The sequence below is a fragment of the Archocentrus centrarchus genome, chromosome 7, assembly GCF_007364275.1.
Source record: "Archocentrus centrarchus isolate MPI-CPG fArcCen1 chromosome 7, fArcCen1, whole genome shotgun sequence".
Classification (NCBI taxonomy): Eukaryota; Metazoa; Chordata; class Actinopteri; order Cichliformes; family Cichlidae; genus Archocentrus; species Archocentrus centrarchus.
In genome coordinates, this window is record NC_044352.1 from 20,709,256 (window position 1) to 20,736,756 (window position 27,501).

The 27,501-nt window shown below is 38.9% G+C and overlaps 2 protein-coding genes across 3 annotated transcripts; one reads left to right on the forward strand and one right to left on the reverse strand.

Annotated features, from left to right (window-relative positions):
• Window positions 1–680: 680 nt before the first annotated feature.
• Window positions 681–4,922, forward strand: mipa (major intrinsic protein of lens fiber a). Its single transcript, XM_030732876.1, has 4 exons — window positions 681–1,382; window positions 1,631–1,795; window positions 1,919–1,999; window positions 2,111–4,922. Exons 1-4 carry the CDS (start codon window positions 1,023–1,025, stop codon window positions 2,294–2,296), a joined length of 792 nt encoding a protein of 263 aa, XP_030588736.1. The 5' UTR covers window positions 681–1,022; the 3' UTR covers window positions 2,297–4,922.
• Window positions 4,910–27,501, reverse strand: stat6 (signal transducer and activator of transcription 6, interleukin-4 induced). Of its 2 annotated transcripts, none has more exons than XM_030732874.1 (22): window positions 26,969–27,501; window positions 19,469–19,614; window positions 19,106–19,250; window positions 18,087–18,167; window positions 16,080–16,245; window positions 14,403–14,500; window positions 14,118–14,266; window positions 13,137–13,253; window positions 12,881–13,048; window positions 11,992–12,079; window positions 11,657–11,779; window positions 11,381–11,473; window positions 10,543–10,746; window positions 10,378–10,472; window positions 10,163–10,296; window positions 9,698–9,847; window positions 9,554–9,617; window positions 9,352–9,408; window positions 8,232–8,267; window positions 7,772–7,837; window positions 7,021–7,110; window positions 4,910–6,916 (listed from the first exon to the last, which is right to left on the reverse strand). In XM_030732874.1, exons 2-22 carry the CDS (start codon window positions 19,600–19,602, stop codon window positions 6,889–6,891), a joined length of 2,286 nt encoding a protein of 761 aa, XP_030588734.1. In that variant the 5' UTR covers window positions 19,603–19,614; window positions 26,969–27,501; the 3' UTR covers window positions 4,910–6,888. The 2 variants fall into 2 exon arrangements, with proteins under 2 accessions (XP_030588734.1, XP_030588735.1); XM_030732875.1 differs by having other exon boundaries at window positions 9,554–9,614; window positions 26,969–27,500.

The following is a 27,501-nucleotide window of genomic DNA, read 5'->3' on the forward strand; positions in this document are numbered from 1 at the left end:
GATTTCCTCTTTGAGTAGTCAGTGTGAACTGCTCATGTTATTTTACACTAGAGGAAATTAAAAGAAAATCATAAAAAAAAATAAAAAATCACACACTATTAATATTATCTGCTGTGCTTGGGAACATATATTTACTGGAAACCAAACAAAAGTTCACTGCACTAACAGGCTCTTCCCACCACACGCTCACTGCTTTTATTTTCCAGGTTCAAGACCACTACAGTTTCTCAGCAGGGGGTTTCAGAGTCAGCGACTGGGTTTCTGATTTGCTGTTTTATTTCCACCTCCTCTGGTTGAATTCTTCAGCCAGGCTGTTAAAGAGACACGGGGACTCTCCATCTCCTCCAGTAAACCCAGAGCTGTAGCTGAACCCCTAAAAAGCTGCAGAACCATGTGGCTTTCTAAGATGCTCTAAATCATATATGTTGTCCAACCATAATTTTTATTTTCTGGTCCACGTTGATTATTTCTTGGCTTTTCAAGTTAGTATTTTTGTGGGTGTGATTTTCTTTTTTACAATAAGCAGAGAGAAATCAAGGCAGGAAAAGGGTTGAATGGCTTTGTTTTGATTTGCAGTATTGTGCACTGACCCCTCCCCTGTGCAGTGTGGCACTGCCGTGGTCCTGGGGTATTATAAAAAGGCTCCTGAGCTCCCCCTGCTCTGGTAAAGAGGCTGAATGTCTGCAGGACATGCTTATCGTTTGTTTATCCATGTTCCTCCACTAACAACCAGCGAGGTTGGCATATAGATGCGCAGAGACTGGCATACTGCTCCACTCAGGAGCTCTCTATGACAGAAAGCAGAACAGCAGATTACTTACAGTTGCATGAGAGTTACATGTTAGGAAGTTTAAATTTGGTTGCTATTAGATTTAGAGAGGGGGTTTTGGTTTAAGGGCAAATTTTGCTCTTTGTTTTTTAGTGTCAAACGCTGTCATTTTTGTGGAGAAGCAGCTTCTCCTTTTATTTGATTAGTTGTTGACTTTTCATCCCTCCACTCAGAAGTTGCTTTTTTTGCCACCATGTGGGAGTTCAGGTCCATGTCTTTCTGGCGGGCAGTGTTTGCTGAGTTCTATGGCACAATGTTCTTTGTATTCTTTGGGCTGGGGGCGGCCCTCCGCTGGACCACCGGGCCCTACAATGTTCTTCATGTTGCCTTTTGCTTTGGTTTGGCGGCCGCAACCTTCATCCAGTCTATTGGCCACATCAGTGGAGGACACATCAACCCGGCCGTTACCTTTGCCTACCTGATTGGCTCTCAGATGTCCTTGTTCCGTGCTTTCTTCTACATCATTGCCCAGTGTCTTGGAGCGCTGGCTGGTGCTGCTGTGCTCTACGGTGTCACACCCGGCAACATGAGGGGAAACCTGGCCCTGAACACGGTAGGATTACCTATTACCTGCTATTACATAACTTTTTCTCATGCTCTGTTAAATATTAGGAGGACTGACTAGAAATTAAAACAATTTACAAAGTAGGTGCACAAAGCAAGTTTTCCAGTTGTTTTTTGATTAAGAAGATGTGTGGATGCATAAAATGCTAAATATCTGTTTCACTTTCAACCTGTGCTTGTCTCTTTGAATTTATGCACTTCAGAATACAATCCACCCCTCTTTTTTTCTGTCTTCAGCTGCAGCCAGGCATCAGCTTGGGCATGGCCACTACAATGGAGATTTTCCTCACCCTCCAGCTTGTCGTCTGCATTTTTGCTGTGACAGACGAGAGACGCAATGGACGCCTGGGCTCTGCTGCTCTGGCCATTGGCTTCTCTGTGCTCATGGGGCATCTTCTTGGGGTAAGAACCAACCTGGAGTTTATACATTTGAAAAAATCACTCTGGGTTCATACAAGGATATTCTATCAAGTTAAATATGCATTTTTTTTAACACCTCACTGTCTCTCTGTGTCTTTTATCTAGATGTACTACACTGGAGCTGGAATGAACCCAGCAAGGTCCTTTGCTCCAGCTGTTCTGGTCAGGAATTTTGTCAACCACTGGGTAAGATAATTGTGTCTGCCAAAAAATGATGTACTACTAAATTACTTCACACCATAGCATCCTCAGACTAAACAACACTTTTCTACTCTCTGTCATGTCTGTTAACATCAGGTGTACTGGGTGGGCCCTATGATCGGTGGTGCCATGGGTGCCTTGCTGTATGACTTCATGCTGTTCCCCCGTTTCCGTGGTCTTTCCGAGAGGCTCGCCACACTGAAGGGTGCCCGGCCCCCTGAGGCTGAGGGCCAGCAGGAGACCAGGGGAGAGCCCATTGAGCTCAAGACACAGGCCCTATAAGCCTGGAGTTGGAAGATTGGCTTTCTGAACCGCACCCCACCATTGCCTCCCCATCCCTCACCTGTCATGCCTCACTCTGCACCCTCAGTTCCTGGTCCATCCTCAGCCCACACACTGTTTTTGCACACATACCTCCTCCCTGCCTCCTCATATGCTAACATAGATCCCAAACATTTTGTTTTCCTTGTTCTGCATCTAGAACTGGACCTCCTGATTTACAGTGAAGGGGCACCCACAGCCCTGATCATCCTTTTTGATTTCACCACTACCCATCCTACATTCTCTTCTTCCCCCCTTGGAATACAGGACAAAGATGGAGGGTTGGAAGAAGACTTGCCACTGAGGGAAGCACCCTGTGCCCTGTGGTGTGGGGAGTCAGTCATTCCTGGCTGACCAGGTGGCTATAACTGCTCAGGACAGGGGCTGCTATCTCTATCTTTCCTTTCCTTTCCTTCCCTTTCTCTCTCTTTTCTGTTTTTTTTTCCCTCCCTGTATTGTAGTCTGCTAGGAGTGAAGCTACAGTAGAGCAGTGGACTTCTGCATGCTTTTTTCCATTTTGATCCAGTGTGATCTCGCCCTTTGTTTGTTTTGTTCCATGAACTTTGGGTAAATTACATGTAGGTATTGTACTTAAGTATTTATTTGGCTTATAATCTTTTTTTCGCTGTATGTGTGAGTGCATGCGTGATAAGGAGTGAGAGAAAGCGTGCTTGCATGTCTGTGTGCACGTGTATGCTTGTGTTTTTGTTTTATTGATCATTTTTATTTTTCACTTCTCATTGCCAACATCCTTTGTTTGTGCTCTGATTTTTCTTTTAATTTATTTTGCCAGCTTTTTAGGGAACGATGTTCCCTACTGCCCTTGCTGAAACCACAAAAGTTCAATACACCAGTTCAATCAATTCCATGTTTAGAGTGATCCTTTTTTTTTTTTTTTTAAATTGTAAATGAAGATAATTAGTTTTAGTCCAGCCAGATCCAGATTTGCTTCTCATCTAGTGAAGCACACACACACATACACACACATTCATATTTGTATTAAAATAAACAGCAGCAACACCCAATATTATTTGCTCTTTTATAAATTACAGTTAAGATTGCAAATCCACATGTTATTTTAGCACCCAAGTATGCTAACCATTTTTTTTTAAGCGGGAAATCAGCGAGTTTAAATAATCTATACCATAACCCTAAACAGCTTCTTGAGAAGTTGTTTTGGATGGTGACTTCCTGAGATAATTTTGTTCTCAGAGCTTTAAAGCAGCTTTCATCAGCGATTCGTGTACAGGTGTGTAATACTGGTTTTGCTTTTACCTTTGCGTGTCTGCCATGGTAAAACAAAGAAAGCAAACCTGACAGGAACAAGCGTTTTCTCTTTGGGCCGTGTTGTTTGACATGACTGAAGGGTCGCTGTACATCAGCTTGAGGTTAGAAATGAAAGAGTGCATGAGGTGTGGTGGCTTCTTGCTGGTGTTCGCAAACACCTGGTGACTTCTCTTTTCTGAACTGTGCTGGGTGGCTCTTAAGGAGTGAGATCATTTCACTGGACAAGGCCCTCGGATATTTTGAAGGAGAGAGACGGTCATGGTACGGCGACTGAACTCTTTAGTGTGTTTGTACAGGGCGGCGGATGTACGCTTTTATTTTCATACAGTCTACACATGAGAGAATGAACTTTGAAGTTGAATCGGCCTGGTGTCCCCTCTCTCTTCCATCCCTCCTTCGTTCACCCTACCTCCTCCTTTCATTCGCCAGGCAGCCATCCTGTTCTTCTCTCCTGAGGGAACATCTTCAGCTGCTGGGATGGAGGGAAGGGGGCAAGGTACTGAGATAAATTAGTTACAAATTTCACCAGAGCAGTTATTGAACCAGACATGTAAGCTGATTCTCTCTGCTTCTTCAACATAATCTTTTTGTGTGTGTGTGATTTCCCTGGCAGTGGTTGAGTAGAATTTACATTTTAATGACCTGTTGAAATTAGAATTTGTTTTCTAATGGGAAAAAAAGCTTTGTGATGTACAGTGTATAGTGTTCTTCTTTTTTTTTTTTTTTTTTTAAATTTCATGACTATTGAAACTGGACAGATAGGGAATATAATATGCTAGCTATACAATGTGTCCTCTTTGGCTGACAGATTATGGAAGTGATGCCAGTTATGTTGTGCAGCAATATGCTTTCATTCAGTGGATGGCCTTTATGGTAACAGGCATACCTTCCCAATTATTGATTATTTTTATATGTCAAAAAAAAAAATCAGAAAATTAAGTTTACAACTCCTGTTTTGTCTCCTTTCTTTTAGAGTAAGTGTAAAAAAATATATATATTGGATTTAGGTATACAGCTTCAGATAGTATTTACCAAAGAAATAAACCTTAGATTTATACAGCAACTCTCCCATATAGTACATAACACATTTCTCACACTCAAACTAAGTAATCATTTTCATAAACAAATCAGATGAAATTATGTGTGTACCACAGTAGCACTAAAAGCTACAGTTCATCTGTCTGCAGCTGCCTGTACTGAAAACTATCCTCCAATGTGCAGTTGCATTCCTGGATCTTGACTTAAGGGAGAAATGACCAATTTCTTGTAAATAAAATCAAACAAATATTTTTGGCTATTTACAGAAAAAGTGAAATTTTATTTGTCTCCACAGTGAAAGACTATAAGGTTTCTAGTAGTACACCTGGAGTGATATACAAAACTCACTAAAACATATGAAAGGTTAAGCAAGTATACATATCAACTGACCTTAACATCCAACACACCCTTACATGATAACATGCACAGCACTGACAGTGACGGTAGGTAGTGCAAAACTTGCTGTAAAAACAGAATCTCTTTTATGGCTGTCTCTGGCAAACATTCAATGCATATAAACAGCCGTAATCAAAGGAGTTTAAGGTTTAGCCAAAGAAAATCAGTCAGTGTTTTGCTTCTGTACATCACCACAGAGGATTTTAAAACAGACAATCAAGATGTGATTGAAGTGCAGACTTTCAACTTTAATTCAAGGGGGTGACTAAAGTATTGCTTTAACTAATTCAGAATTGCAGCCTTTTTATACACTATTACGGCTGATAGAAGTATACAGGGCTGTATTCTCTGCTCAGATTCATCCAACTGCTGCGTAACAGTTCAGACATTTCAATGAGCCCATAGCACACTACAAAGGCAACCCCAACTCACAAACGTGCAACAACTGAAGGCTTAGCAGAGCATCTCAATGGAAGACACATTGGATGATGTCTGTGGGTCCTAGATCTCAAGCAGTAATTGACTGCAAAGGATTTTCATCCAAGTATTAAAAACAGTTCTTACATTGAACATTATTTTAGTTTGTCCAATCACGTTTGAGCCTCTGATAATGGGGTGCTACATTTAAAAATGGCTGGACGTTCCTGACCAGTTAATGTAATACTTTGGTTGAACCCTTGAATTAAAGCTGCAAGTCTGCACTTCAGTCACATCTTGATTGTTTGGTTTAAAAAAAAAAAAATCCACCGCGGTGGTGTACACAAAGCTACAAACATTGTGTTACTGTCCAAATATTATGGATTTAACTGTATGTTCTTCTGAAATTCTCATCATGCTTGAGAATAAAGGGAAATAAGGGGGATGTGGTTTGAAAATATATTTTTACTTTTACTTTTTTTAGTATTTTTTTTAATGTTTTGGGCCATCAAAAGGGAAAATAAAACATTTACACAATGTTGATTAAAAACAATAAAATGAACAAGTATTGGCTGACATCAAACAACATTAAACAACAAGAGCTTGTTTTGATATAATAGAAAACACACTTGGATTTTTAATTGACATACAGTAGATATAATAATAGAAACACTGTCCATCACCCTTCACAACTTCTACCATTTTCTGCAGAGGCTATTAGTGTAGTGAGTTTCACAGTCACCACAGATGGAAAAGCTGTTTATTTCTTACTGAGTATTTACCAAACACACTATCTGCAGAGACTGAATGAATATCCTACTGTGAGAAAGGTTCAACCAGGTTTTCAGATAACACGGTCTCACTAAAATAGACAACATGCAACATTTACTAAAAAGAAAAATACCTGGCAGATTAAAGTCCACTAACTAGCAATGTCATGTAACATTGCCTTTTTATACCTGCTATCATACTTTTGGAAACGGTTGGTAAAATGCTATAATCTGTACAGTAATCCACTTATTTTTCTAAAAACAAGCAAAGCAAAAAAACCCAAAACAAAACAAAGAGGACCAGGTAAGAAGCACATAAGGTTCGTAATGACGTGTGCAACAAGGCACAGATGGCTGCCACAAAAAATATTTTTGTTCTGGTTTGTTCAGTTTTACTTTGTCCTTAAAATTATTTCCTGCTGCCACACGCCACCAGCTGAACATGTTGAGTCCCAGACAAACCAGCTTTTGTCGCTAATTTTTCACTCAAAAGTAGTCCAATCTTTAGGTGTTGAAAGTGAAAGAAGAGAATCTGGAGAAATGGCGGCATTTTTGTCATATGAGTCGAGTTTGGCTTTAATCTCTAGCCGGCTTCTTCTTTCCGCTCCAAAAACAGCCCGTGAGAATTATTCCTGAGACTCGAGATTAACTGAAAAAGTCCAAATCCAGAGGCCTGGAAAACAGGGCACATGCACATGATCGAACCATCTAAAAGTATTTTTAGAAAAATCAGACAACACTGCAATAGATGTCATACAGATAAACCAGAAAACCTACATGGGTTCTATGGCCCCAGATGAACTCCCTGTAGGATCTATTATTTCATCAGGGAACTCTGGTGAGTTGAATGGTGACTGGAACTGTTGCCTGTAGAGTGAAAATACTATCAGCAGATTTGTTGATGCAAGGACCAGTGAAATTTTCAAGCTTTTATCTTTAATAGTTTTTGAGATTTTCATGTTCAAACATTGCAGCAGATTTCAATGTGCAAAAAAAAAAAAAAAAAAAAAAAAAAAAAAGTCTTGAAGTGGGTTGATTTTATATATGAAGCTAAAATTTCATAGTGAACATTACATACGTCCAGACTTTGGACCATAACGTTCTTGTGCAAATCAGCAGAGGGTCCATGTTGATTACCAAAAAGACCTGAGCATTGTTCTGGACAAAAGATTCATAGGACCAAATGTTATATCCTGGATAAGAAACAGCTTCAGTATATTAGGGGGGAAAAAAACACATAGATCTCAAAGCAAAACCAAAATTTAATTTGATAAAGGTCCTCAAAACTTTTTTTGAATTTTCCAAAGGACTTCACTTTTATAAAGCATTAATAAAATAGTTGTAGCATTTGTTTTGTCATTTCTTCTGATTTCCCTTTTCTTTCAGTGAATATTTGGTTTTGAATTATGAAGGTTGCCATGTTTTGATTTAGTGGAGAAGCTGTTTTGTTTGTGTGCGTGTGCCTGTTGTCCTCTTTTTCTTTCTTTTATTAAAAAACAAACAAACAATGTGTAGGCTTGATACTCACATAGAGAAGCCACTGGGAGAGGCTTCAGCCGCAGTTACTATGTTGGATCCCGAGGATGCAGCTTCCCTGCACATGTATGTAAAATGAAAGGTTATAACACAAAACGAAGCACAAACAAAGTCCAAGTCATTGAATTGAACATGGAAAAAAAGAAATAAAAAAATATAGTATTATAAAAGTATTATTTAAAAACAAACACTGAAAGATTTAAATCAGATACAATATCTTCAAACACCATCACTACACACTGATTGCCTGCTGCTAATTACTGTTTGAAATAGTACAATCTTTCTAATTCAATAATCCCAAGTATTTTTGGCTGTGCTACTATGAATAACATTCACTGACTTTATTTACTTTGGCGCTTTGCCTTGCATGCTTTGGAGTGTTTAATTTTCAGTGTGTATGGTGCTACAATTAGGTGGTGTGGATTTTAAAAAAAGAAAAAACCAACACTTACACAGGGAAGCCAACCTGAGGTGAGGGCATGGTTTCCCTGGACATACAAAACACATAATATGAATTATAACCATAGTCCAAGAAGGCAAAATGAGAAAAAATAGGACAGAACAACCATTACAACATTACCTTTACTGACTATTAATAACAAATTGAGACACAAAATGAAATATGATCAAACATAAAAAGTGTATAATTTCTAGCTTTGAAGCTTCAGGAAAATTCAGAGTATTGTGGCATTAAGCAAAAATCAGGATACTTAATTATTACATTCAGTGATTAACAAATTTATTAGACCACTACCCACTGGTTTATGCAGTTTAGCTGCCCTAAATTTGTAATTACCAAAATCATTTTATGTTTCTTTAATGGTTAAATCACCAGTATACACCAGCTCTTCAATCAAAATTATAGTTATTTACTTGCATTCCTGAATAGAAAAAAAATTGTTTTATTGGTTGAATATTATGCTTGATTAATTTGAGACATCTCAGAGAAATCCAGGGTTCTGTCTCAAATTTGGGTATAAAAACATGAATCCAGTTCAGTGAATTCAGTCATTTTCAGTATTAAACAAGTTTGATCAATTTCTAATATATTAGTGTTTTTCTTGTTTTTAATGGCAGGTGGTCTTGTAAATATAATTTCAGGAGTCTAGCATTTCTACCTATTTTTCACAAATACTGTTAGAACAGTGCTTCTCAATTATTTTCTGCTATGCCCCCCCTAGGAAGAAGAAAAGACCTTTTGCGCCCCCCCCTCCGGCGCGACTGTAAGTACCTGCTTTACGCTGTGAGTAGGCAAAAAAAAAAAAGAAAAAAAAAAAGTGCACCATAAAGCGCAGACTCTGACAATGAGAGCTCCACTGCCACCTACTGTTGTGGATGTGCAATTACACTTTATTCTAGTATGGCAAAAAGAGCATGTTCCCCCTGCGTGTCCCCCCCCCCCCCCCCCCCCCCCCCCCCCAAGGGGGCGTGCCCCACTATTTGAGAAGCACTGCGTTAGAAGGACATAAACTGTAATTGTTGCCAGCACAAGATGACTCTTTACTTCTGCGGGAACATTGATGATGAGGTCAGTATGGAAATACAGTGACAGAGCGTCCAAGGTACACTTACATAATGAAGTTAGCAGAACTTCCCTGTGCTGTATTGGAAGCTGGAGGTGGGGCATCCCTGCACACATAAAGAAATGACATGTTCTCTGTATTTTCAAGTTTCCTGAAAATAACTTTAATGTTTTTTATTTGTTATATATATATATATATATATATATATATATATATATATATATATATATTTTATATATCTCAATCCTTACATGCCGATTCTAAGCTGGAGGGACACTGGGATGTAACCTGTGTTTGTGGATAACTGAGGCTCTACTTCACAGAAAAAAAAAAGCAATTAATGTGAGTTTTCTTAAATGGATTATATAGCTGTCTTTGTGCAGGAGAACAATTACCTGTGTAGAACTTTCCGAAAACGTCACGTTTATTATATTCTGGATAGAGATATGTTATGTGCTCAATGTCACGAATGCGGTCCCCGAGGCCACGGATCTCAAGGTCTCTCTTGCTGAAAGGCTGAATGTTCTGGATTTTTTGTCCCCCATCTAGAAAAAAAAAGTTTAATCCGTCACTACATACATACATTTAATCATTATTATTCATCTCTGGCTCTCTTCCACAGCATGTCTTTTGTCCTGTCTCTCCCCTCAGCCCCAGCCCCCTCCGTGAGCCTGGTTCTGCTGGAGATTTCTTCTTGTTAAAAGGGAGTTTTTCCCTCCCACTTTTACCAAGTGCTTGCTCATAGGGTTGTTTAGACTGTTGAGTTTTCTTTATAATTATTGTAGGGTCTTTACCTTACAATATAAAGCACCTTGAGGCAGATTACACTTACACTAAACCGGTGCCCTATCAACACTTACTTTCACTAGGAGACACATACGCGATGGTGATGCCTCCAATTTCAGAGTCACTAAATCGAAGCAGGAACGTTCCATTGGGCCTGTCTTTGAGAATCAGGTGGAGATGCTGCTTCCCAATGAAACCAAATATCAGCCTGGTGGAGCAAAACATTGTAAACAGTTGTCATCACAGGCCACTAACATTCACTGATGAAACAGCAGCAGAATCTTCTTACCCTTCGCTCCAGTAGGACTTCAGGTGTTTCTTGGTTAGCTCCATTACTCCTTCAAACCACTGCCAGAAGGTGAACGTTCGACCCGGGAGGACCTCCTGTAAGGTTGAAAGTCACCGTAAGATTTGTAGGTCAAACTGGTCTGTGCCAGAGGATATGCATGCATACCTTATTAAACTGGGCCCAGGAAACCATCATGTTACTGAAGTCATCAGCATAGTCAGGCTTATCAAAGATCTTCTGGGCCAAGAAGTGTTGGTTGTACTGGTCCAAATTGTGCTGCGTCCCGACCTCAGATGTAAATTTACTGTTGAGAGTGTTGTACATCATCCTCCACGGCACACGCTCCGGCACCACAAAGGGGATTCTGTCCTGATGTCAGAAATATAGAAAACTAAACTGCACATTCTGGCAGATGTTAAAGGCAGACTTTTATTTTTCTTCAGCTGTTAGAATTTTGGTGAATGAGTTTTGGCGGTGGAGACTCTCATCCCTGCCTTTTTTCCTTGAATGACAAATGTCTGCTATTTCCTCGTGTTCTATTTAATGGCACTTCCGCTTTCCCCACACAGAGCGTCCTGGGACGCTCAACTCTGGTTTCCAGCAAAATTCACAGAAAAGTTCAAGAAGTCAGGTCATACAGCACTCAAACCACTGCTGTTTTCTCACGACTGTTGCCACACTTCTTAAATAAGATATGCTCTTAGTTGCTACTTCTGCGGTTGTGCATTTGATAAACCACGCCTCCATCCTAGCAACCACCACTGTGTTTTTCCACCACAAGGGGAAGTAAATATAATGCCTCGCCAATCCCTGACGCATTCTAGGTCAGGAGTGAATTCAAGAGTCTTGACGCTAAACATTAATTCTGCACGCATTCCATGTGTTGGCTTTCCCAAACTCTTAGCAGAACAGAAGACAAGCTGCTTTAGTGAATTTAAAAAAGGACAGGTCAGCAGCAGCAGGAAAAAAAGGAAATAAAGCAAAACAATAATTTCATGCTTACTCGCTCAGAGAACGCGCAGTCCCATATGATGGTGGCCACAGCATTGTTGTCTTGACTGCCATGAACAATAACAACCACTGGCTGAGAGATCACCTGTAATCAGTGACGTTATGTTACGCAACAGCTTTCAACCGTCAGCACAGCTGATAGCAAATGTGTTAGGATGTCAAATACAACTGTGTAATGTGAAATAGGAGAAAAAAAAAATTAAAATCACTGAAGAACAGCACACCGAGAACAGTTAAACAACAGTCAGAATAACAGATAGGGTCGAACCTGTATCCTATACGGAGTGTCACAACCTGTGATGGTGATCTCTGCTGTGAACAGGAGAGCAAATTTCTCCTCTGTCACCGACTCTGAGCCCTTTCTGTCTGCTCTCTTGATTTTCTTGATGGACTGTTGAATCAAAATAAAAGCTTAAATTCAAGGATTCAAGGTTTTTATTTGTCATTTGTGCATGAACCAAGGTCTAGACACATTGGAATTTTTTGCGCCGGACTCTCTCATAGTCAACCAAGTATAAAAAAAAAGAAATAAAATAGAGCAAATTTCCTAACAAGGCTGAGTAATAATTAAACATGGAGCTGTAAATGAAGACCAGTACATACCATGTTTCTGAAGTTGGCACACGTGCTCTTGGTGGCTAAATTGTGTTCTAGGACAGCTGAATTGTTGATCAGTTCACCCACATTATCACTGCAAGTAACAAAATTTCAGTGTCAGTTATTCCCTCATACGACTGCTGTATAATTAGTACCTTAATGGAAGCCACTTAAAAGTTTTAACTTCTGTTGTTTATTCGATTTGATTTATTTATGAGATCATTTACAAGACACTAAACAACAAACAAGTTACTCAAGCATCGTGTATAGTCTTAAAAATGAACAAAGATTACATTTTACACAGTGTAAGAGTTCTTAATAACATGAGGTGCTCAGTCTTAAATAAATCTAGCCAAAACAAAAATAAACAGGTGACTTCTTAGGTCAGTTAACAGAATACAAAAGGAATCAAAAATACTTTTTCCCCCCATCAGGACACCTTCGGCTAAAAACAAAACAAAAGACTTGAAACCCAATGAAAGGTAAAGTGATGAATGTCAGCTAAACTGTGAACAAAACATTTTAATTTGATCCCAATCCCAACTCCTGACCATGTAATGAATGCAACCATTATCCAACATAGATAATGGTCGCATTCATACGTTAACATACGTTAGAGAGCAAATTACAAGAGGTTTGAAAGTTAATTGTGAAAGTTTCCTGATAACTGTATTAAAAAAAAAAAGTAAACATGCCCACAGCTTACACTTTTCCCCTGTGGGAATGCATCCCAAGTGCATGCCACATCTTGTCCCTTGCTCTGTTTGCTCTGCACAATTTTATGCACAGTCTTTGTGGTTTATTTGCTTTGTGTGGTGCAGATGCACCTCTGGTGAAGCAGACACACAGATCCCCACCCCCACCCCACGTTCCAGCTCAGAAACACGTGACTCACCCAGGTACACTGCCCAGGTTCCTGGCCTGCATTTCATTAATGATTTGTGCCTTCACCATCACAGGCTTCCCAGGAGCCACTTTCTCTCCCAGCAGATATCGCACAGTTGTGGAGAACTTTGACTGAGTCTTAATCACCTGCGGGGGCTGCTTGTCCACTATAAAGGAGCTGAAAGAGTTACAGAGTTATAAAGCTGTTTTCTTCTTTAAAAATGTTTTAAAGTGAGTCAAAAAAGAAAACAATGGGACTGTACTACCTTTGGATCAGAACCTGCAGAAGTTGCGAGAGCCTTTCCTGGAGGTCAGAGCTCATTTCCCCCGTCAGCATCAGTTCCTGTCTCAGGTTTCCATTCATCCCAAGAAGCTGCTCACACCTGACGTAGAAAGCACAGAAAAACACAGATGCCCAAACTAGTAAAACATGCAAATTATTTGAGTAATAACTGACCAATTTACACAATCACACAATCATTCTTCATTAGAACATTTTTTCTGTGTTAAACAAGCCGAAATTCTGATCCAGTCATTGTGCTGGTTTAAACCAGTAAAGGTTCAACAAAGTGATTACAGTTGAGTCTGAGGTGGGATTGAATACATTTAGGAAAAATGTTAGCAATCCATCCATCCATTCACTTTCGCTTATCCTGTTCAGGGTCGCAGAGGAGCTGGAGCCTCTCCCAGCTATCATAGGGTGAGAGGCAGGGTACAACCTGTACAGGTCGCCAGCCTGTCGCAAGGCCAACACAGAGAAACAGACAACCATTCACACTCACATTCACACCTATGGGCATCACCAATTAACCTAACCCCAGTAATTGCATGTGAGGCAACAGTGCTAACCACTGCACCATCGTACATCAACTTTTTGAAACATTTCACACCAAATTTTAGTCTAATGGAAGCACTCGATGAAAAGTCTAGGAATCACCAAAGTCTCTAGGATTCATCCACCAGGGATCATCAATATCTGAAAAATTGCATTGCAATCTGTCCAATTGTTTGAAACAACAGATCAAATCAACTACCAGGCCAACTCCACTACGTCCTGATACTGATCAATAAAGTTCAGTAGTATGTTATTGGATTGTGGATACAAATCTGCACTATTTTCTAGTACTGAAACTTGAAACTTAAAGACAAAAGTGTCAAAGACTGTCTTCCTTAAGCGTAAAGGATGGAATGAAACCAATACTGCACAAAGGCATTTAGTCCAAATAGCAGAGTCGTGTGCACCTCACCAGGTCTGCAGGGGGTTGAGGTTGTCATCAAAAGGAAATCCTATGGCTGCCTTGCGCTGATCCCACACCCAGTCCTTCAGCCTGTCAATAAATCGGGTCTGGCAATTGCCTAGAGAGTCCACACACTCCTTCAGCAGGTGTGTTTGTTTCTACAACAACCAACATCCAAACATATTGCAATTTGATTATTAACTGAAAACAATTAATCATGTTTAAAAAAAAAAAAAGTAACTTGTTTCTAAGGTGCCATTTTTGTTGACATGTTGACAGGATACACAGGCTCACCGTGGTCAATGCTTGTACATTGTACTCCAGCTGCTTGATGTGTGCTTGAAGTTTCTGGACTTCTGATTTTCCATCCAGTCCATTCTGCTGGAAGGTCGCTGTTAAAACAAGAAATATGACATATCAAATCCTTCCTGCATTGTTAGGCAATGCTGCTTTTTAAATTAAAAGATAACAGGTTTTATAGGTTTCTGAGGGAAATACGCTTTCTGTGTCCATCCATCCAATACAGGTTACACAGGGGGCTGGAGCCTATCCCAGCTGTCAGAACAAAAGGTGGGGTACACCCTGGATAGGTTGCTAATCAAACATGACCAATTTAGAACTGCAAATTAACCTAACCCATGTACATCTTGGGACTGTGGAATGAAGCCACAGTATTCCTCTTCCTAATATATATATATATATATATATATATATATATATATATATATATATATATATATATATATATATATATATATATATATATATATATATATATATATATATATATATATATATATATATATACCTTATGCTAAAGGTTTAAATAACCTTTAGCATAAGGTTATTTAAACACATGGAAGATGGATACTTCATTCAAAAATTTTAATCAGGTTTGCTGCTGATATAACTTTAACGTCCATTTTTCCAACCATAAAAAAATATATATTACTTTTTCGTCCCTGTAAAACAAAGTTGGCACAGTTTCATCAGTAGCCCCAATGACTAAACATGCCACGTGAAGCTCGCCAGAGATAGACGGACAGGAAGATGCCTCACTCCGTTTAAAAAAAAAAAAAAAAAAAAAACGGATCCAGGGTTTGGGATATATATATATATATATATATATATATATATATATATATATATATATATATATATATATATATATATATACATACATATACATATATATATATATATATATATATATATATATATATATATATATATATATATATATATATATATATATATATATATATATATACATATACATATATACACATTTTGTCTTAATAAACTACATGCGTATAATTAAACAAGACAGTATCTACAAAAGTCTGAGCCTGTATATCTGACACATCAAAATAGGGAAAGGTGAAGATTAAATCATTAGCGACCTCCCAAATACTGGGAGAAATATGTCTAAATTTAAAACCAAAAAAACCCAAACAAAACCCCAATCATTCATTTTAATACTTATTCTGCTCTCAAAAACAATCTGCCACTTCCTACTGAGCAAACCAGATCAGAGACAGTGATGACATAAGAAGCATCTCAGGAGCAAATCTGTATTTTAGATTTAGACATCATGCACCTGTCTTTCTAAGAGAGCTATGACACAGGTTAGAAAGGTTTCTAAACTGCAAAATAATTAAAAAAAAAGAATAAACGAAATAAAAATTGCTCAAAGAGCTCAGAAAGCCAAGCAGAAAACAAAACAAGGCTATGATTTCACGTTGAAAAACAGGAACTCTTTATTAAGGTATTTACGTAAGCTGCAGTTCTGTCACTGGAGTCTTTTGGTAATTATCACCGTCTCACTCCTTACAGTATTTGAGATGATACATATACAGGTATTGCTGAAGATTAAAGTCCGTTTACCCCCCGTGCATGTGTGTGTGTGTGTGTGTGTGTGTGTGTGTGTGTGTGTGTGTGTGTGTGTGTGTGTGTGTGTGTGTGTCTCACCTTGCAAACTCTCAAAGTTTTGCCTCTCCCAGTTGAGCTCTTCTTGCACCTGGTGCATGGATTTTCGAATCTCCTGGAGATTAAGCACCTTCAGAACCAGGTGGTCTACATCCTGCATGTTCACTAAATCTCGCATCTGGTACGATTGGCTGGGTGCAGGGTTGCTCTATAGACACGGAAAAAGCATTAAATACACGTGCAAAGCACCATTACTGGGGATTTTTAAAAATATATTTATTTTGTATGTCACTGAACGCTGTGTGGCAGGCAGTAATAGAACCCCAATCCAAGACTCCGGCGACAGGATATAAGCTCAAAATACTCAGCTTTATTACTGGTAACACACTGAATTAACAAAGTGCAAACGGAGGTGGACTGGAGCCAGCAGGACAAACTAGAAATCTCACCGAACAAGGAAAACACACTGACGGGAGAGAGCACAGCATAAAGGGAGACGCTGTTAACAACACGACACAGAACGGAGGAAGACTCAAGATAAAAAATACATATACAAATAATCAGGGAGGTAGAACACACCATGAAGCACAGCTGAAATTAATCACTGAGACAAGATAATGGACATAAAACTGAATACAGGACACAAGAGAGAGGAGACTAACAAAATAAGACAGGAAGTAAAAAACACAGAGACTGCAACTAAGATATGGGAACCTGACAGACAGAGATGCACAGAGGAAGAACTAAATTAAAACACTGAAAACACAAATATGCTTAACAGGAGAGTATACAAACAATTAGGTAACCCAAGAATCTCAGAATAAACAAAATCACAGAGTACACAAGTCAAAACACTGGACAACTAGCCCAGGACCATGACGGCATCTAGAAAACATATTAGCTTTACTGATCTGCCCCTGAGAAAGGCCTCTCCAATCATTTATCTTACCAATTTTGCTGACAGCCTTGTGGCTTCTGGTTGTCAGGAGAATATGCACAGCGGACGGGGAGGGGGTGTTACACAGCTTATTATTTGTGAGCTGAGCCACAATTTGCTGCAACCATTTATGGACATTTTGTCAAACTGGTACAAATAAAAATATGCAGAATATGTTTCTTTTTGTGGCAAATTCACAAATATTATTGCAGATCTTTGCCTAAAATCAGTGTTTCTTCTGGTAGATAATTCCACTATCTAAAAGAAATTATATTTCTAAGATCAGAAACTTTTAATTATAATAATTAATAAACTTAAAATTAATAATAATTTTAATAATTTAATTATTGGTAATGTGACTGCATACCACACTTGCTGTAACATTGTTCCTATTGACGGAATCAAGGAAGCCCCGACATCAAGGATGCGAGCTGTTCATATTATTGGAGATTTATGCTTCAGCGGGAAATCTACTCTGCAGGTATGTCGTAACCACAAACTCCTCTAAAAAATCCTATGATGTAACCTGTCATGACCTGACATGAACTTCCCTAAAAATGTAACTACGCACTGTGTTGATACAGGCCGCAACTACTGTGACTAACCTGTATATCAGTGAGAGGTTAATAATCATTGCTTCAATATAAGGAACAATAATTGTAGTAGCAACGTAAGGACTCGCATGTCAGCAAATTCTTGGGGGAAGGGATGAAAGGGATGAAAGGGAATGGACTAAGATGTGGAAAACACTTGGAGGATAAATATGTGGGAAAAAACTGACCACAACAATGAGTGGGGAAAAAAATCAGATGTGAACACTTGGCTCTGAACTTATTAGAAGAGCTGGCAAGATTGTGGCATACCCAAAATGTCAGGAAAAAAACCCACTGGATGAATTAAAATACCCATTAAACACACACCGTTAGAACTCAGGACAACGACTCTAAGTTTCCTTTTCCTCAGAAATTTACAAATTTTTACCTTGCGCTCTAAAACTCATTTTGAAGGATATTCTCCTTACAAACCCCTGATCCTTCGGCACTTTCAAAGTGCCTCTATCCAGTGTAATTAACCACCATCAGATCTTAGTTACACTTAACATAGGGACTTACCCTGGGTACCAGAGCCCTCTCCTGCCTGAGGATATCCCTGACCATCACTGCAAACTTTAGCGGCTGCTGGCGAAACAGATCCTGTAAAGTAAGCAAATGTCTCAGAAAATCTTGAATACCACTAGTTACAAGTATGCAATCATTTATGCTGATATCACAGATGATATCACAGATGATGCATTCCTAGCGTGTATGTTTTCTTTAAAATTATGAAGGACTCCAAGCACCAAAGCTGCTTCTTGTTACAGAACCTAAACAGAAGTTTCTGCAAAGTTAAAATTTTCATGGGTGATAGGAGGGTGAAAAAATTAATTTCAGGAAAAAAAAAAATCCAGGTCCACCAGAAGGGGCAGCTGTAGTAAATATCAACACGTTTTAGTAAATAACTCATGAACCACATGTTGCACAATTAAATGTCCCTGCATTCCTTAAATGGAGCTACATCTACTGATAAAAGCCATTTTCTCTGCTATATTTTATGATAAGATATACTTTTCCCCAAAATTTTGGAAATTCCTTTTTTACAACAGTTAAAATTATGGTTATGTGAGGAAACAAATTAATTCTGTGTTGCTTCATTAAGATCTCTTTGTTTAACATGTCATATTTAAAAAAAAAAAAAGACTTCCAATAATTAACACTTTACATTAACCAGAACCTGTATGAATTCCTCAGCTGTGACCAGCAGTCGTTTTACAACAATTCAGTGAGTTTACAATAAACTCAGTAAACTGTAGACTCTGTTTTTGTAAATGTAGGCTTTATGAATTTATATCAGAATGTGACTTTTTTTCATATTAATTATAAAGCCACTGTCTTCTTTATTTCTCTATTAGTGGTCTCACTGCAGTCAAACCTGCAGCAGTGAAAATTTCTTAGCACGGTTACTCAAAGAAACGGCACATAATCTTGGCTACTAATAGCACGCCAAGTGAAAAAGTGCTACTGTATACCAAAAGGGAAAACATGAGGGACCAAAAACTCGCTTCAGAATCTCCTGATGGACACAGTCCCCCTACCATGTTCCTGCTCATCTGCATCAGCTTCATCCTCTCAACAACATTGGCGTTCTGCAGAGCAACCGTTTGCAGTATGGTGATGGCCTGGTCCAACAGATTTTCAGCTTGACTCTGAAGCTCCACGTTTTCAATTGAAAAGTCTTCCCTGCAAGAATGCACACACAACAAATGCAATATTTATGATAGATAGATAGATAGATAGATAGATAGATAGATAGATAGATAGATAGATAGATAGATAGATAGATAGATAGATAGATAGATAGATAGATAGATAGATAGATAGATAGATAGATAGATAGATAGATAGATAGATAGATAGATAGATAGATAGATAGATGTGCATGCACATGTGCATCATACCATCTTTGGTTCTCTATCCACTCAGCTATATAATGCCTGACTTCAATGGGGAAGGAGTTTGGTGGATAGAGGCTGCTGACTGTCTCGTAAGGCAGACGCTGTAGCATCTGGGTCATTTGTATCCACTGGGCCATGATCACGCAGGGCTGTAAGTAAAAAGAAAATTCATTTCATATTTTTAAAATACAGTGGAACCAAACAGGACATCTTTTTGATTTAACAGCACACTGGTGTAGCTCTGGTCTTTTCAAAGGTGTTGTGGGAGTAGGAGAAAGAGACTAGAATAAGCTACTTTCAGCTGCTCCTTTATTCACTAAGGAGTAGATTATTTATTTATTTATTTTCAACACCAGATTCTCTTCACCCTGAAAAGGTTATGAAGAAAATGGATGGATGGACGGACGCTCTTCCCGACACAACCCTCAAGGGATGTGTGTCTCCCCTTCCAGGCTCAAACTAGAGAGCTTTTTGCTTATTAGGTAGATGTGTTTAAAGTTATACTACAGAGCCAGAAAGAGAACAAGAATACTGATCAAAATTATCTGAATGTATGTCGAAGAGACACGATTTAGATTTTTTTCTGCCATATGTCAGCCACTATCTTTTTATTTATATACATATATGCATGCAGTATGTAACACTGTTGATGTCTTTATAAACAAGCAACCTATTGTTGCAATAGCACTTGACCCCTGACAACTATCTGTTCATCTGCTGAAAGCAGCCTGAGAGCATTTAAACAATGAGTTGAGTTGCTCTGCTCTGCTGGCACCACACATCATTCCTACCTATCACTAAGCACCTTTTTTTTTTTCATATTAATAGGCCAAAATCAGCTGGCCATACATTATTAAGGCTCTACTCTAGAGCACCTAAGTTAAACAGACTGGCAACCTGTCCAGGGTGGACCCCACCTCTTGCCCTATGACAAATGGGATAGGCTTCAGCTCCCCCACAACCTTAAATTGGATAAGCTGTGAGGAAAATGGATGGAGTCTGATGGCAATCTTTTTCCACCTCTACAGCTAACAATAAGCTTTAGAACTTTAAGCGTTTTACTTTAATGGTCCGGTGTAACCAACATTAACTTATAATATCTGCAATGATATACTGGATCAGTTGAGCAAAGCTGTGAAAATAGAAATGTTCTTGCTGGCAGAAAGTAATTACATCCTTCCAACTTTATCAGCGTCCCAGATGTGGAGTGAACAGCTTAGTGTAAACAGTCCAACTACATGCTTGTTTTTCTAAGACTAATGAAGAGGTACTATGATTTACCTGATGTAAAACACTCCAGCAAAGATGTTGATGAGTGGTTTGTTTTCCATTATAACACAAAGCCTTGCATAGCTCTTGGCAGTAAGACTGTCGTTATGTTAGCAGAAAGGGATTTCCTGACTCATTCCTGATCTGAATTGGTGGTAACAACAAGAGACATGTTGTAGGGCCTCTCCAATTTAAAAGCTATGGCTTTTATCTTAAGGCAGCAGGACTATAAGCAAGACAATTCTCATATTAAGTCATGATTTCTGGTATGTCTGGTATATATGGGTGAGAGTGTCCAAACTTTTGACTGGTACATATTGAGCAACTCTTTAAAACTGAAGAAACTCTTAACTGAAGAAACAAGGCATTGCATAACAGCTTTTACACTCATGAAAGTTCGATCGCTACCACAAAGGCAGGTTCAAATTTCTGTAGATAGATTTTGTCAACACAAAAGCACAGCAGTGGTGGAAGAAGCAGTAAAGAAACTCAAAATAATCCAGTTTAAAGACTGACGCAATCTGAGAGTTCATTCTGTTTTTCTTACAATGTTACAATGTTCTGCTGGAAAACCTGAGTTCTGGCATTCATGTAGACATTACATTAACATTTAACACCCACTGGAACATTGCTGAAGACCCAGCACACCTCACAAGGCCCTTCTTGAAAGCTTTTGTAATGCAAGTGCACCCCACTCCACTGCAAGGATGACTCAGGAGCAACCAAAGAAAAACAACAAAGATTCCATTGTTGATCCCAGTAAGATTATGCATCCACAACACAGGTCTATTCCACAGAAGCCACACCCCTCAGCTCACAGAATGCCAACAGATTGGTACCAGACACCAAACCTCCAGGTGTACTGCGTTTAAGCTCACCAAGTCTGAGCTGTTTTAACGCTACGTAACATTACATAATAATGCTGTGGCTGCTCAGCATAAATTTACCATGTCTGATACATCTGGCTCTGACCCGACATGATTATTTAGTGATCAGTCTTTATATGTTTATGATAACTACAGATATCACTTGAGATGCCAGCAGGTGGGAGAATTTATGGTACATGTAATGTTAGATCTTATTAATGCTGGCACTGCCAAAGGCACAGATTATCATCAGTAAAGTAAACTAAACACAAATAACTTAAAAATCCATAAGACTGGCAATTCATGTTCCTAGTTGCTTTGATTTTACACTGTTGCAGTGTAACATGAGATTAGGCCTCTGGGCAACACAGTACCCAAAACAACCTGGAAGGAAATGGAAAAACTACAGCCTGGAATGCAGGTCTTTTTTTTCTCTGTGTGTCTCTCTTTGGCTCGTTAAACTGATCTTCTTTCTTGTGCTTTGACTGGACTGGTTTCAAAACAAGCATCGAGGTGTACAAATAAACACAATGCAATCCACTGTGTATGATTTCCTCTTACAGTAAAGCTGTATTCCTGTATTGTATTAGGTTGCTTGTAAAATGTCTCTGTGTTTTATAACCACAAAGTTGGATTGTTAGACAGTGTCACCCTCACATTTTCACTTTCACACAGCAGTTTATAACCACATTTTTAAGCTCTCAGCCATTTAGAAACTTGCCACTCCTACATCCTAATGATGGTTTATTAGTAGGTTCCTTAGTGTAGCAGTATATCACCCTTCACTCCTGCAATCCTTTGCATATCAACCTAGTTAACAAACAAAACTGCATTACTGCAAATGCAAAGAATTCTGAAAAATGCGACACTGATGTTTAAATAGCAACTGTTGCAATCAATCAAAACTAGCTCCACATCATATTTGTCAGCTGGCCCATTCAGGCTTTTAGTGGGTGGCCTCGCTGCAGGTGTCATGCCACATGGAAACTCCTAACTGCAGGTCTTTCTGCCCCTCATGTCACTATTGGGAGTACAGTGGCTACTCATGGGGAGCTACGCCTGTCTGCAGATTCTCTGGTGTCTGCATCTAAACTTCTAGCTCATTTAGAATCAATGTCTTCCATTAAAGAGCACTAATCAGTTTATTTTTCTCATGACTCAAGATCATTCATGTTTATGTTGTGTGATTACATTATAAGATTATACAACATATCAAACATCTTCCCAGCCTTCTCCCTCATCTTAAAAGTGAAGAACACGCTGTACATGCACCTCCCTTGTGTACAGGGAAAAAAAAACTCCCAGAATTCATCTCCTGAGAGTATTTCAGACTGATCAAGCTGCTTCCTTCACTATTTGGCCTCAAACTTTGGCATGGATGTCTGCACTGCTACAAGTCCACTTGAAATTATATAATATAATGGCTGAGTCAGTGTCACATCATGGGAGTTTTCGCCAGTTTTTTTTTTTTTTTTTTTTTTGGGGGGGGGGGGGGGGGGGGCTACAGTGTGGAACAATGTTAAGGGAAATAATCACTTACGTAAAAATGTTTTTAAAAAATGCATACAATGAAAAAAAATTGCTCATGTTGCACAAAGGAAAACAGAATGGTTTATGTAAGCTTGCTTTTTCAAGCATCTGTTTTAACTTTAACTACTGAAAGCAGAGTCATTGCTGGAAATACTTCAAAACAACTGGCACCACTGCCGTGGAATAAAGATAATTTCACAAGGATCCACCAGGACAGTTAGATGCAATAGGTAGGTATTATTATAATTTTGGAACTTCATCACTTCTTTTATATTTTTCATATTCATTATTATCCTTTGATGCACCATTTAAAAACCAAGGACATTTGACATTTTTTTAGACACTGCACTGTTTGCACCTTGCCTTGGTGAGTTCAATCAAAAGAAGAAGGGCATTCAGTAGAGCACACACCTCACCCACCCCAAATTTTCTGTCTGGCAATGCTCCACTGCAATAAACACCACTTAATGTCATCATACTCCATCATAAATTACCAGGTCACTAGAAGGACTTTATTGGCTTTTAAAACCTTTAAAATATGATTTCCATCCATCCATTCTCTTCCACTTATCCTGTTCAGGGTCACGGGGGGGCTGGAGCCTATCCCAGCTAACATTGGGTGAGAGGCAGGGTACACCCTGTACAGGTCACCAGCCTGTCGCAGGGCCAACACAGTGAGACAAACAACCATTCACACCTATGTCATGTCTTTGGACTGTGGGAAGAAACCCACGCAGACACGGGGAGAACATGCAAACTCCACACAGAAGGGCCTGGGCCAAGGTGGAATCAAACCCAGACCTTCTAGATGTCATTGTAGCTGTGAGGCAGCAGTGCTAACCACTGCGCCACTGTGCTGCAGTTTTCTATGATTTTCTATATTTTTTTAAATGAGATCCACATGAACAGATCATGTCATATACAGTCTGGACATATTTTATGCAGTTTATGAAACCTAATGGCATCGTCTAAAAAAAAGGTACACGGAAAACAAGAAAAGCAGAGCTATGACTTGTATCTGTGTGTGAGTTTTGTGTAGGGTTTGTAGTTCACTTTGCATTATTGTGAGTATTTCAATTTAAATTAGAAGTATCAACAGTAATTGCTTGTACCTGAGTACTAAGTTTCATTGCGATTGATGAAAAATTCACTGAGAAATTAATTTTAAAAATTTTGTAATTTTGTTAATGATGAGAGGTTGGGATTTTTTAAACTATAGAAAATTTGTGGTTCCTTTGAACTTTGACCTTGAAAATGAAATCATAAATTCATGGGCCCCTAAGGAATATTTTAACAAAGTTTCATCAATTTTGGCTCAAACTGTTTGCTAACAGAGAAATGAACAGGAGCGAAAATAACCTTCTGCCACCTCTCGCTGGGTGAGGTAATGAGAAGTTATTTTGCGAATGCCTGACAGCTGCAGAGATGGCGAGATTAAAAATGTTTTTGAAAAACTACATTCCCATCTTGCTATATGCAAAATGTGGCACCAGGTCAAAATACACTGTGATAAATATAGAGTCAAAATCAAGTTGATTTTATTTATACACCTTGAAATCCCAAATTGTGTATTCAGCTTTTCAACTGTAAAACAATATATCAAATTTTTCTGAATAAAGATTACTGAGTGAAATGGGAAAAACCCATACCTACCTGAAGACCTTCTGTTCAAATCATTATGTATGATAAAAATCTGTTATGGGGTAGTCAAACCAGAACTGGTCATTTTCCACTGCCATTCTCAGAAATCAGTGTGGGGAAATTTTACATTTTTATGCGGCTGTTTTGAAAAGGTGTAAACTTGTTAGTTTTGCAAGAAACAAAGTTTAATGAATGACTAGAGGAATAAAGACTAAACAATAAATCCTATCATTTGGCCTTTGGGGAGAAGAATGAGTAGCCTTTTCAGTTAGCTTAACTTTCTATATACCCCAAGCAAATATGATTATTTTTCTGATGAATTAATCTGCCAATGATTTCATTTTTTTATCATTCAGTCATTTCTTCAGTGTAACGTTTAAAAAAGGGGGGGGAAATCAGATTGTCAAAGCATACCAGAGTAGAAGGTGCCATCTAGCTAAAAAAAAACACTTTTGATGATAAATTAAATTCATAGCTAAAACAAAACGTTGATAAAATACTTCCATATTCCATAACGTTGGGTTGGTTGAACAAAACAAGCAATCAGAATGCACCAGCCTTTACCTTAGGAGCATGACTGATATATTTTAAAAATCTAATCTAAAACACTCCTGAAAAGCAAAGGCAGATTGCTGCTGAGTGATACCTGTCATTACAATTTGCAGAGGATTCCTACAAATCTAATTTATGCCCAGAATATTGCCAGAACTAGATGATGGCAAATCACTTGTTACCAAAGGGATGCTTTTATACATTGTGTTCTGTAAAAAAAAAAAAAAAAATTTTCATGAAGTACCCATGTAAATACCAATATATCTGTTAGACCAATATTAGCTGGCCAATGTATCAGTAAGGCTCTACTAAGGAGCTCACTGGAAGTTCCTGAATTAGCTTTAGATGCTGATTGCAGCATCTGTCATTGCCTAGCAACAAACTTTAAAAACTTCACAATAAACTCAGCCAGGACAGCGCAACTAAAGTTTGCGTTTCCTCTACTGACCAAGCAAACCCTTGAGGTGCTAATCTTAGATGTTAAATGCCGAATCATTCTATTTGAGATAACTAAGGCTAAAGTTCCCTCTATTTTGGGTGAGATCAACAAAATGACTCCCCTAGCACATGAAAAACTTGTGCTGGTAACTCTAGAACAACATGCAGGATATACAAGGCCCTCGATTTTGAAGCAGGGAAGTAATGATTTCTCCTCCAGTACAAACACCCATTATGTGTGTTGTACAGCGTAGACAGGCATAAACACAATAGAGAAAAAAAATTATAAAGAATGCGGAAAGCAATCACTTTTCTATGTGCAAACATGCCTCCTTTGTTACAGCTGACACTGTTATACTTCTTTATGAGCTCAGTAAAATAAAATTTGTAGCCACAACACACACACAAATCAAACTGTTTGATTTAAAAGAGAAACCAAGAGACTTCCGCTTGTTCCTTTCATGTAGTGTGGGAAGTAAAGCAGTGGGGAGGACTGATGTTTCTAGGACTAATAGTTGCTGGCAAGTATTTTATAGTGTCAATTATTTTTATGACTGTGTCCATCTGCAACCTCAGGCGAATTTCAGCTACACAGGTGTGTTTTCACAGCGTTGACAGGGTGGAAAACTGGATGCCTGGCAGTGTAACTGTTCTTCTAAGGAATTAAAAGTACACATTTAAGTACACTACACTAAAATCTTGAATATGATATTTCTAACATGTTATAAAACTACTGTATAAGCGGATATTAACTCTATCGATATTTAATATCCATCCAGTGTAAGAATCGATGCCACATAAACAGCATTATAGCGTTTTGGAGCAGTGAGGGCACATGATGACACAAATGCAGTTGGAGAACAGGGCATGAAGGGAGGGACCAAGGTGAAAAGGCACTAATCGTGCTGTCTTGGCGTACACAACTCCCTTCAACATTTCGTAAAAGACACGTTATTACAAAATACTTATTTGAGAGGTAAAAGATTAAAGCAATCATAATGACTATTTTGGTTCTCAAAAACACGAAAGTGGCAAAAACTACGCTGTGAGGTTGTGTTTAAGGCCGACGTCTATCCTGCGGCAGCCTGTTGTTTCAAAAGCAAAACATGACAAACCCACACATCACCCATTACGCACGAGTCTCAGAACTGACACGTTTTCGTGATTAGCACAGATAACGTGAGCAGAAGGAAACATTTACTCTTACCTTCACTTGTGTAGAGAACTCAAAACATTGAAAAATGCTGCGGCTCGTCGCCGATTCCCCCCTCTACTGGCTCACAAGTTCTCCGAGCAGTCCTACAGAACGGGACCTTCCTCCATCACTCAGTGTAATGCTGACGCTAAACTCCGAAAGCTGGACAATACGCGTCGTTAAAACGGAAGAAAACGGAACTTTCGATGCCAGCCCTTCGTGCAGGTCGCAGGCAACTTTTAACGACGTAGAAACTCGGTTAGGCTCACTTCCCTGTTACGCACGAACAGAGCGCGCTTTATTTCCTGCCTTCAAGTTCACACATGACCCAAAGTACTACGTGTGTGAAGTTGGGACGGCTACCAGTCGTGCTGTGTGGTTCATAGTGAAGGGGGCTCCTGAATAAGAACACAGGTCGTTGTTGGTCCGGTGCGCGCATTGTTTAGTCTGGGATTTGTGTCTGTCTTGTCATTATTTTACAGTTTAAGCTTTCCATCCTCTGTATCTCATCGGTGAAACAATGGAAGACCGTGAGCCTGGCATAC